The 12,789-nt window shown below is 36.5% G+C and overlaps 1 protein-coding gene across 6 annotated transcripts in view; it reads right to left on the bottom strand.

Annotated features, from left to right (window-relative positions):
- LOC143722034 (syntaxin-binding protein 4) overlaps positions 1-12,789 on the bottom strand; it is a 42,805-nt gene that overhangs the window by 5,261 nt on the left and 24,755 nt on the right. For 3 of the 6 annotated variants that reach the window (XM_077213091.1, XM_077213090.1, XM_077213092.1), the window contains exons 8-17: positions 12,632-12,773; positions 9,361-9,467; positions 9,097-9,238; positions 8,879-8,951; positions 6,080-6,168; positions 4,037-4,133; positions 2,417-2,544; positions 1,956-2,048; positions 1,024-1,096; positions 622-812 (exon numbers count right to left, since the gene is read on the bottom strand). In XM_077213091.1, coding sequence (XP_077069206.1) covers positions 622-812; positions 1,024-1,096; positions 1,956-2,048; positions 2,417-2,544; positions 4,037-4,133; positions 6,080-6,168; positions 8,879-8,951; positions 9,097-9,238; positions 9,361-9,467; positions 12,632-12,773 — 1,135 coding nt within the window. The remainder of the gene's footprint in view (positions 1-621; positions 813-1,023; positions 1,097-1,955; positions 2,049-2,416; positions 2,545-4,036; positions 4,134-6,079; positions 6,169-8,878; positions 8,952-9,096; positions 9,239-9,360; positions 9,468-12,631; positions 12,774-12,789) is intronic. The other 3 variants (XM_077213094.1, XM_077213095.1, XM_077213093.1) reach the window with 1 other exon arrangement.

Raw genomic sequence — 12,789 nt, 5'->3', positions numbered from 1 at the left:
GCGTTTTTAGTCGTTTTCACAGATCCGTGAGAACGGGGATCATTTTGACAACGCCTGTACGTGAAACTTACGAAAACGCAAAAGAAAAACGTTTCCATTTTTGGTACATTGTGGTCGTGTATACGTAAACGTAAACTATTATAAATATTTTTCATTGATTAAAATTAAAGCTGAATTAAAATAAAATATAATTATTAGACAAATAAACAAAAAACTGAAATGCTAGATTGCAACTAATGCAAAATACAATTAATTTTAGCTGAAATATTAAAAGGACTAAAACTAAAAGTGAAATAAAAACAAAGTAAAGCTAAACAGAAATGAAAAAAAAAACTTACAAAAATTACAAAAAAGCACAAACAAATGACTAAAACTAAACGAAAAATGTAAAAACTAATTTAAAATATTCATAAATACTATAATAGTGTATAAATAATACTAAAATAACACTGTTTCAAGTGTTGGCCATGACCTGGACTGGACAGTGTTTGATTAGACAACAATCACCTGGCAACTCATTCCAAAACGTTTTCATCCATTGCATCATCTTGTAAATTTTATATAAATGATATGAATAATTTTTCGGAAAACAAAGAGATGTGATGAAAGAGGAACAATTACCTTGGTAGCCTCAAGTCCTCTCTGTTTCTTTCCGGCTACCTGGTTCTTCAGATCTTTGATTTCAGCCTCCAGGAGCTGAATGACCTCCTCGTAGTCTTGTTCGGCACTGTTAGTCTGTCTCTGAACAGCCTCTGCTACCTGCAGCTTACTCTTCAGACACTTATTCTCTTCCACTGTGGCCGTGGCCTTCTGTTTCATCCACACACATGGAAATAAGGGAACACACAAATTGACGGGTGGACGAATGTCTTAAATGTTCAGATGCTCATGTTGTGATAGTATATATTTGGTATGCACAAAGTGTTGATGTATTCAATCAGCTCCATTGCCTCTTTATATTTGGATGTCATATTTTGAGACATTTAAGATTAGTCACATCGAAGAAGTCGTGTTTATTTCCAGGCTTTACCTCAGCCGTCTTCTGCAGTTCCTCCTCCAGAGTCTTCTTACTGTCTTCTGTGTCTTTCAGTAACACCTGAGAGCAATGTAATGGATGTTCATGTCACAAAAGCTTTCTGCACAAATGTTCAGCTCAGTCTTGTACAGAGCCTCATACATGACACGTGGAAGAAAAACAAATATTGTGGCCAATAGATATTTAATCCCACAATTTATTAATTTGTGGCCCCCAAGAAATAATTTGTTTTCTTGTTTTTTTTTAATTGTGGCCAATGAGGGAATAAATGTATGGAAGCCCATTTCTGCCACATAAAATAAATCATGTTTTTTTATATCATAATTATGACACAAAAAGTCGAGATTATGACATTCAATCACTTTGAATCACTTTAGTCATAATTTCAACTTTTTATGTCACAATTCTGACTTTTATCACATTATTATGATTTAGTCTATCATAATTATGACTTAGTATGTCATAATTATTATTTACCAAAGCATGAGTCTTGTTTACTTGTTGGTGGAAATGAGTTTCCATAATTTTGCTTTATTTTTTTAAACTATTCATTTTCTGTCTATTCTGTTTATTCCATATTCTATATATTTTTTGTTGTTGTTGTGCGTGTTTGGGTGAGGAATATTCCCCATGTGTTGAAACATGGAGTTGTAGAGGAAAGAACTTGTCAGATAAACATGATGGTACGTTTTTCACTGAGGGAACGTTTCTTAAGTGAATCAGTCAAGACTAACATTCTTACAATTTGACTAATTAATTTACTGGACAATTGTCGGTTTATTTACTCACTAAAGCCAATTTTGACTTAAATTTGGCACTTAGCGTGTGTTCGTTTTGGACCCTGCAGTCAGAAAATATAGTCCTATACTTATATATTGATTGAAGGAAGCAACACAATCCAGTTTATTTCAGTACTCACCCTGAGTTGTTTCATTTGCAGCTGGAGTTGTTTGACTTCCGTCTGAAACTCCTCCAGCTCCTCACTGCTGTAGCTGCACTCTGACTCATAGGTCTGAAAGAGAGAGTGACACTGTTAAAATAACTCTTCCATAAGTGTTTGACCCTGCCTCTGGGATCTGAAAAAACAACAACATTAAAACTGGTACCAATTCAGTGCTCATACATCTATGTGTTACAAATCCAAATGCACAGGCTACAAAACAGGCAAACTCTGACAATCAAAGTGTTTAAGAGCTTAAAAGACAGCTTTGATAACTTTTGAGAAAAGCTCCTTTAAGATCCCTGAGTAAATCTCCCGACATGCTCAGCTTCAGGAGAAAGTGAAGTCTCAAATGTGAGGAGGTGCTCTGAGGATTGTCTCGATGTTTAGCCCAAATCAAAGTCAAGCACTCCGATACTAAATCCTGCGGGTCTACTTACTGGGGAATGAAAGGCAGAGGTGTCCATCAAACTAGCTGCCTCCTGATAGGAGAACATAAAGGGTCCCTGTCCCAGTCCCGCCTCCTCCAGCTTCTCTTGATACACACTGCGGGTGGCTTCCACAAAGTCTTAATTAAGGAAACAGAGGCATAGTTAGAAATAGCCAAGAATTACACTATAAATATAAAAAGCATGTAAGAAATGTATATTATAACAATTACAGAATCAAAATCATTAAGATTTTTTTTTTGCTTAAAAAAAAAAGAGTCAGACACATCTCGAGGTTGCATTTATTTGATCAAAAATATAGTAAAAACAGTGAAAAATTGTGAAAAAATGACTCTTTTCTGTTTTAATAAATTTTGAAATGTAATTTATTCCTGTAATGCAAAGCTAAATTTTCAGCATCATTACTCATTGTAAGATATTCAGTGTCACATGATCCTTCAGAAATCATTCTGATGATTTCCTGCTCAAGAAACAGTTATGCTGCTTAATATTTTCGTGAAAACTGTGATACACTACCTGACAAAAATTTGGAAAGTAAGATGTAACAAAAGAAAAAGAAAATGACAGGAATAAATTACATTTTAAAATAGAAATTATTTTAAATTGTAATAATATATGCAATGTTACTGTGCTTGAATGTGATTTCAGGTCAAAATTTGCTTTCTAAACAGAAAAGTATGTGCCATATAGTCTCTTCTCCTGTCACTCAGCTAAATATATCCAGATTTGTCCTCATAGCAGGAGAAGGAGCATATAGAGGGAATATTTATGTTCAGGTGGCCTTGCTGTAAGTGTTTGCACAGCTGAAGTACAAGAAAACTCTTGCTCCACCACACAACTCTTGCAGAACTCTTGCTCCACCACACAAACTTTGATCAGGATTTGCCGTGGTGACATCTTCCTGCTGAGGAGTTCAGGAGTGAAGCGTAACTCCCTGTCAAGAGCAGCCTGGAAATATACTTAGCTGTCTAAGTTTGTACTGAACCCAATTTTTTCCCCCTGACAATCTGTCTCTAAAAACTCATTCTAAGTGTTTCAAAGCACAAACTCAAGCCCAATATCTAAATATGGAATTTGACTCCCTTTTCAAAAGGGGTATGTCAAAATGTGATTATTTCCTGTGGTTATTTCAGGACGTTCGGCACGCAAGCCAAACCAGTAATGATTGGCATCCAAAGATGAATACGAGAGAGATTAATATAAAATGTTTTTTTAGTTATTTCAGTAATGTTTAATTCCAATGCATTGCGTGCTTAACTTTTTTTTTGGTGATAAACTGCAGTAATCCTGTTTTCTTCGGCATGCAACCTGTTTCATTTAGTTATAAGCACTATGGTAGCCTAACACTCTAACAGTGAACAATGCAAGTAAACTGCCTATCAAGTGGGTCTCATGTGCACATACTGGTGATTCAAAAGTGAGGAAATATAAAATTGGCTCTTCAGATCAAAAGGGTTGCTGACCCCTGTTTCGGATTCATCTCCAATATTGAAATATGTGATGAATATGGGAATATAAAAGTCCACACCAAAATTATTATGAAAATGAGGAAAATTTCCTGCATCTACAGTAGTTGACTGACTGAGGATCATGTTAAGAATGTGTCTATACCTCCATATGAGACCGTTCCCTGAGGGTCAGTAGTGAGACTCTCTCTGAGCTGCAGTCTCTTCTCTTCTGTTAAATCCAGACCCAGGTACGACAGCGCCTGCAAAATGATCAAACGGTCAAAAACCTTCATCATTATAGCGCTACAAGCCTGTTTAAACAAATCTAGCTCCTTAGAATTTTTAGCAGTTTGCACTGGCATTCTCCAAATGGGGGGGGGGGTTATTTTAATTTATTCACTTCAATTTTCAAATGTTTTAGTATTATTTTACTACAAAACGAGTGCAAAATGTTTCTTTAAAAAAAGAAGAAAAAACGGTAACACTTTACAATAAGGTTCATTAGTTAAAATTAGTAAACTACCTAAGTTAACATGAACTAAGAATGAACAATACTTCTTCAGCATTTATTAATCTTAGTTAATATTAATTTCAACATTCACTAATACGTTATTAAAAGCAAAGGTTGTATTTGTTAACATTAGTAACTGTACTGTGAACTAACATGAACAAACAATGAACAGCTATATTTTTATTAACTAACTTTGACAAAGATTAATAAATACTGTAACAAATGTATTGCTCATTGTTAGTGCATGTTAGTTAATACATTAACTAATGTTAACTGATGGACCTTATTGTAAAATGTTACCGAAAAAACTATAAAAACAAAAAAGGAAAATAATTATAAACACTGAACCTTAAATATTTAGTACAGTATTTTAAGAGTTGACTGATAACTATGATTCCTTATCAACTGTATAGTATCCAGTCAATCCAGTCAAGCTTGAAAAGAGTCATGCTACTGCTACATACACAAGATGGCAGTGTGGTAACAGAGGTCAAGTCAGTGGCGTACAATAAATACAGGCTTATGGTCCATATGAGCTCAAAAGGCATTAATAAGGCTAATCAGATTAAGGTCGAACAAACAATCTGATACTGCCACAAAAATAAGATATACTGTTCAAACACCAATGGCAAGAAAACTGTCCTGTACCAGACATCAATATCTGCTTGAAAAATGTGATGAAAAAAAGTGCAATGAACAGTATAAAGTCACATAGAAAACTTTGCACCATGTCAAATACCTGTTGGTGCAACACATAGTGTGCATTGTGCCTTTAGTCCACATTTAAGTGCTCTCGTCCATTGAGACCTAATCCTATTAATGGGCCGGTAGATTAGGGTCAGCCCCAGAATCAGTAGGATTAAATTAAATCTCCGCTAAACAACTGCACCATAACAAAGAGCAGAGACAGATATCTGTGAGGAAAGTGACACTGAGATACGAGAGGTTATCTACATAAGCACTCTGTCAGCTACTTTGCACTGAGATACAGGCCCCTGTATCAATCATACAGATTCCAATGGGAGATTAAATCTTTAAATTGACCACATTTCTGAACCGCTGGGTCTTATCGTTACTAAAGGTACAGGTACAAGCATAATGTCATTGCAGTCATGAATAATGGCAAAATATATATAAAGAGAATTACATTTGCGCTCATTAATTTTTCTTAATAAAACATTTATCCCTAAATTAACAGCATTATTTATTTATTTAATGTAAAAAAAAACATTCTTCCCAAACGTAGTCAACATTTTGCCACAAAAAATGTTTTATGCCAAATGGAGGGGGCAAAACAGAAAGAAATGGCCTTCTGTCAGTTCTGCCCAACCCACCACAGCATACAGGTGCAAAGGCTGTAGCCATAGTGTACCATTTTTACCATAACGCTGTTTAAAGACGTTTAAACGTACAATACAATTTTTAGTGATAATAAAATAACCTTACAATAACTGTTTTGTTAATAACCCTCTGTCGATCCGACTGTCCGTGGGCGGGAGTGTAATCTGTAGTTTTCACGAAAGCCCTGGAATTGTCAAAATACTTTTGCTGACAAATAAATGTCAATTTCTTGGTCCAGGTAACATGGAGAATGAGTAGACATTGTTCATTTACATATACTACTGACACAATACAAAGAAGGTTGAAAATCACTCTTCGTACACATGTAAGAGTGTTTGTGTAAACCAGGCTTACCAGATCAAGCTTCTCTGATTTGAGCCGTATGTGGGGGTCCAGCGAGATCTTGGGTTTGGAAACAATGGCTGGTCTCTGTGCAGTGGAGGCTGAGGGGGAAAAAGGGACAGTAAAAAACACCTACTTTAAGAGTCATACTCAAATTACAGCATTTAGTGGTGAGAGCTAGTTAGCTGCTTTGGAAAACATGGCCTTGATGTGTTTTTTTCATTGACTGGGAGAACAAATGAATGGGTATTATATTAATACAATAAAGATTATGAACTGTGTGAGGGATTTGAATCGAGGGGGAGAGAGAGACAGCGATAGAGAAAGAGAGGTATTAACGCCAGTGCTTTCAGTGGCGTGTGTATTGTTAAGCAACGCAGGGGATTTAGCTGCCTTCTGACGCTCATGACTGACAGGTTGAGCTCAGACACGTCAGACTCACGCAGACTCAGACAGGTTCAATGCTGGTAATTCAGGACCAACACGCACAGAAGGGAGCTCGGACAGAGGGAGTGGATTTAACAGGTGGAACTGATTGTACACAATCCAGGACAACTAAAACAATCCAGATTAATGGTGCTTCTATGACTGTTCCCCCAGAATTGCAAGCATGTGGATAGCCTCTCTGGCCAGTTTTCCTTACAATGAAGTGAATGGAATGTGAAAAATCACAAAACACTACAATAATGTGACCGTATAACTTGAGCAACATTTTCCCAAGTACTCTCAAACTACATATGGCAAGATTAGATTTGGGGTCCTAACACAAATCACATTTTGTCACTTTTGTAGTCCATTTCAGAGCATCGTGAAGGAGAAGATTATGACACAAAGCTATTATATGACTTTAAAAGACTTGGGATATAGCATATAACTAATTTAGACAACTGTTATGATGCTTTTTTGTGCTTTTTTGTCATTTACACTGCTTGACAGTCCCCAATCATTTTGGGAAAGAGCACCCTTGATATTCTTCAAAAATTCTTCAAGTGATACAGTTTTCAAGTGATATGGGTGGCATCAGAAATTCAACTATCCAGTGACCAAGCTCAAAATCTGACAACATAAGCACTAACATCAACTTATATAAATAGTTTCTTGTTTAGCCTAGTGTAGTACATTCATTTAACTAAATAACAGTCAGCCTTTATTATGTTAGGTGCAAACCCGTTGTAAACATCAGTTTCCATTGGATAGCAGAATTCTATAACAATCTCCACATCTCTACAAATCTCAAAGATTAAAGAATGACAACCAATAAAGATAAGCATGTGTCTGAGACTGAGCACACCCAGTCTTCTTTTCTATGAAAGACTCCCAGAAGGGCTTTTACAGGATTACGTGCCCATTTAAATCAGATATAACAGATCTTCATTATTCTTCTAAGACTTCATCAGCTAGTCTGGATAAATGGGTTATTAAGCACTAAACACTTCATAGATGTCATAAATGATTAGAACACTGTGCTCGTAAACACAACACCACCCAGAGTTCAAGGGCGAGCCAGGCATGTTTACATCCGGTCTAGATTAATCTCTGCACCTTAAGCTCTGAGCCAAGGATCGCCTGACGGACAGGTGCGTGGTGCACATCTCAGTGGGCCTGGCATGCATTCATAGTGTGAACGTGACAATGTATTTGGCACCACAATGTATTTGGACGCTGAAGTCATACTTTAAAATGTCTGAATGTCAAATCTCAAAATATCAACCCAAAAGGCATTTATTTTAAAGACAACACACATTTAAAAAAATGAGGTTTCAAATGATAAAACTGATCGAAATTCGAAGGTCTTGCATCATTTGTTTGCAGATTCCACTGGGTTTGGTTTTTTGTATCTAATACACAACCTTCTGATGTTTTGGATATGTCCACAAGTGTCAAAATACTTTTTGGGTCTCTATGCAGAGAAATACAGAGCATTATTTAAGCATACAAAGATCTCAGTGTCTGGAGAAGTGACTTGAGATGTTCACATCCACACAGATAGCTTCTTCAAAGTATCTAATAGCATAAAACGGACCTAAGGGGCTATCTCTGTATGGTTTCTATAACAATTTATCAATCCCATTTTGTGCCCCAAGAAAGGATTACACATTACGCACAGCAAATCAATCTGTATTAAACAGCTACCCAGCTGCTGGGAACTGAGATAAGAGCACAATCTGACTCGACATGAAAGAGGCCTTCTTCCTTTATTTTGTTATGTCTTCTAGAATTTGATTGTGTAATTTAAACACCTCAAATACATGCCCCGACCCCCGGAGCACAGAGAGATTACTTTGCAACTAGCCGTTGATTAAAATCCAAACACTGCTACTGACTAATCCCCAATCTTTCTCTTTCAAAATAAATAATTGCTTTGCAATAAATCCTGTTTCTCCGTGCACTGGTTCATTTTGGATGCTACTTTCACTGAGACACAAGGTGCAATCTGTAAGGTTCAGAAATTAAGAGAGCAACTTCTTCCAGTATTTATTAAATTCAATGCATCTTTTTTGAATAAAGATGATTTCTTAAAAATCTTAATGAACCCAAACTTTTGAACAGTAGTGTTATTTAAGAAATTTTGCCTCTCAAGTAAATTAATCTGTTTAAAATAATGATATTTTAATGTAAATTGGTTTGCTGTAAAATACTTACACAATATGATATAAAGGTTAAGAAATTAGAGTACTCCTTTCAAAAGGGAAATATTAGCCTTATGAATAACAAAATCTGCACTGTTAATGTGGGTGATGAGAAAGGGTGGAAACTAGCTGTAAAGCTCATTAAGATAGGGTGTTATGAGCCAACCTTTGAGACATGTACCTGAAACCTGTATGTCTGGGGGGCTGATTTCTGGGGAGGATGAAAGGACTGGAACTGTTTCCTCCTGTCGCATCTATGAGAAGAAAGTTATGAAGCATTGCATGCTTAGTAAAAGACCATAACAAGGACATTGCCTGTGTACAATGTACACACAAGATATTGGTGTCATACTAATTATACAGAGACATGCCATGATCTGGTACACTATTAACACTCACCTCAGGAGATCGGACATGAACCTTTAACCGGCTGGCGTTGTATCCATTCCCAACCCCCCTCTGAACCCCATTATGCAACAACGGGCTGTTGGAAAAAGGTCCTTTTCCTGGAATGAAGGCAATATCCACAACTGGTTCCTGACTTCAAAGGCAAAGAACAGGGACAAAATAAATAGATTCTATAAAAGAAATAAGTACAATGATACTGATTCATTATTAAATATTGTTCAAAAGACATAAAGCTACATGAACCAGAGTGAATACCTGAATTTCACTTTATTGAGCACACTTTTGGCCTCCTCATATGTGACTCCTATCAACGACTCCTTGTTAATGGCGATAAGCTGATCTCCAGGTCTGAGCCGTCCATCCTGTAAGGCCAAAGGAATGAAGATCCTTACTAAATGTTGCTGATCAGTCACAATTCTTGGCAGACGTTCAGTTTGAGAAAGCTGCACCAACAGCATCAGCAGGAACATAACCTACTGCACTACTCATCACCAGGTGGAGACCTCTCTCATGTCTTTACAGAGGACACCACTACAGCAACTCCATCCCCCCATAGACACCAAAGTCACTAAAACTACATAACTGTGCCAAAAGTCTCATATTCGAGTGAATCCAATCCATTTCCAAACCATTTCCACAGCTTGATGGTTTAGGGATGCACTATACCCACCTTATTTTGCAACACAGAAGTAAGCTATGTTCTGTGAATGTGTGAGAGTTCTGATTCATTTGCCACTATGGGTAAATAAATACAACAACTGCAATTAAGAGTGGAACAATTTGCACTACAAACCCAGTGTGTTTTTATAATTATAACAATACATTAAAATACATTTGTTTGCAATTGTTTGTTTGTAAAACCATGTTTGCAATATCAAGTAGTATAACAAACTGTTCTGTACAGCTAAAATAACTGGAAGTATTGCACACTTAAGTTGCAAAGGTCTCCTACGTTAAAACTAAGGTGGATATCAGAGTCGTGTAGATATCGGCAAATAATTGTTAGTTTTTTAAGTCCTACTGGTTAGTTAAATCAAATGGTTACTGCTTATATGATTTTTTGTAGAAAAAAATGGTACCCAACCCCAAACATTAGAACAGTTGTGCATTTTTACTGGAGGAAATATTGAGTAAGATTAAATACCAATTCAGTTATTTATTGCAGATTCCTCTCCTAAGTTCTAACTATGAGCAACAATAAAAGTGAGGCTAGCGTTTGGAGACACCACTATATGCAAGTAAACACTAAAACTAAGGGCTTGACAAAGTGATTCTCCAAAAAAAATAAGAATTTCAATGACTGGCTAACAAACCAAAAACAAGGTAACAATATTTCAGATTGGAAGCTCTGAGTTATGATGATTGATTCTGGCTAAAAGATTCAAAACGGACATGAGACATTATTTAATAGATGTTACAGATGGCCAACAATTGACACTGAAAATCTAAGCGAAATTGAATATCTGAGTTTCAGCACAATAGTCCTGTAGGTGAATAGTACAGCTCCCCTCCCTGCTGTGGAGTTTTATATTCCACAGGGAGGGCGATGCCCTAGACGGGGTGCACCTGACCTCTGCAGTCTGCTGCGACAGCACTGTCCATATCCAGAACAGCCTAGCGAAGTCTAAACCTATTTGTCTATCAGGAAAAGCACTTACTGGGGAAAACAAGAAGGGGATCAATTGCTTAGATCATTTCCAGGAGATACCTACTTACTACCTACTACATACCTACTTAAGAGGAAACCTTTGCACTGGCTCAGGCTATAACGCAGTAGTCTGACATTCTAGGATGTTATCCTCACTTAAATCCTAACCCCGTCAGCGATAAAGATGGCTAAATGTGTTGAAGCTTATTGGTAAGGTGTAAAGACCCGAGTTATCCTTGCCTTGGGGGCAAGAATCCCAGAGGTTTATAATCTGTTTCTTTCTCCAGCTCAGACTAAACACTTCCACGAATTGTGTGAGATATCCCGCTCATTTGTGTCTGTTGTTCTCATTGTTGTTGCTCAAAATGAACAAACTTTAAACAATTAGTCAATACATCATCAATCCTTCTTTTAAAACATGTACTTGTCTTATCCTGATTCACTATGGTGAGCCTATTATAAGTGTTTATATATTTAAGTACATTTTTAGTTTTTAGTTTATAAGATATAAACTAAGTTTATATCTTATATCGTAATAAAACAAGAATCAACATTGGCTTGACTTTTCAGAGGTGGCGAGAACTAAGGGATTTGAAATGTTGTAAAAGCAACGCAGAGATAGTAAGGTATTTTATTGAAATACCTTACAGATAGATTGCCATATGTAGCTCTCTAACAGAGTTCATTGAACAGCATCATCTATTGTGAAGGGTCATTTCACTATGGCTGTTGTAGCGCGGTGCTGAAATTTATTTTCAAGGAAGTACTGTGTCTATTATTATAGCTTAAGTAATGTCTTCAGCTAGTCAGCTTGAGATCCTTTCCATCTAAACTGGTGATATCCCTTTAGCCTAGTAGTGAATGTTTTATGATCTGTACTGTAGGATAAACATATAAATTCACAAAGCCACACAGAGCGAAGCACAGCCAAGAAATTTGTTCTTCCGCAAAATGCATTCGGTTTTGTTTTGTTTTCTGAGTTGCATTGTGTACCTTTAACAAGTTGATGAGTTTTCACGGTCTCTTTAGAGATGGCATTAATGCAATTGCTATTAAATTATGTATTTAACAACAATATTAAACAAATGAAATGTGGTAACATTTTTTTAAAAATGACACTTGTTAAAAAATATATAATGTGTATCTTTAACTACACATCGTCATTTAAATCATCAGTCAGTGAAAATACTGTTTTAGGTCTCACACATTTGTAGCTGTATGTGTTTGATTTACGAAACTTGTGTCGCGCATATTCGACAAGATAGAGGTATGATGACATAAAATGCTTCAGTAAATGAATGCAATATAAATGACCGTACTTTCATTTAATACACATGTGTATGTAATACATTCATTAATGTCACAGTCATTAATAATTTAATTAATATATACTGTCATTTTTGAAAGTGCAACACTGAGGGTTAAATGTCTGTTGCATTGTTTATTATGAAAATAAACATTTGGTTATATTAGATGTATATTTAATCTTTTTTTAAAGTAATCATGATTTGCACTCCACACCTGAGACAGGTAAACTCAGTCAAAATGTAGGAGCCTCAACTCATTTCCACCACCATTATTTTCTACAAACTTCTTTAATACTGGGCTGACATGCAATGACTGGTGGTTAAATTTCCCTCTCCGCTTTCTGTGAAGGGATGTATCGATGTTCCCTTATTCCTTATGCCGAAGCGACCTTCACTTACAGTCAAATGGAACCCACCTTATGTTTTCTATTAACTGAAAGTCATTTGTTCGGGAATCAGCAGTGGAAATAAATTACTGATCCTTGATCAATGATTTATGCGTGAAAACACTAACACTTCATGCACAAATACATGCAGGCACACAGTTTGCTAAAGGGATCCAATCTCTCACCCGATGACAGTCTCCTCCAGACAGCACTTCCTGGATGAAAACTGCAGGGCCATCAGTTCTGTTGGAGCCACCTCCAATGGTAATACCCAGACTGCAGGAGCGAGCGATTGATATCAGCTGAATCACCCCTTCACCTGGGTGACTGAAACCAAACACAC

This window comes from Siphateles boraxobius, unplaced genomic scaffold (assembly GCF_051911475.1).
Source record: "Siphateles boraxobius isolate OS27281-9 unplaced genomic scaffold, OSU_SipBor_1 66, whole genome shotgun sequence".
NCBI classification, from domain to species: domain Eukaryota; kingdom Metazoa; phylum Chordata; class Actinopteri; order Cypriniformes; family Leuciscidae; genus Siphateles; species Siphateles boraxobius.
This window is presented reverse-complemented; position numbering and strand designations above follow the sequence as displayed.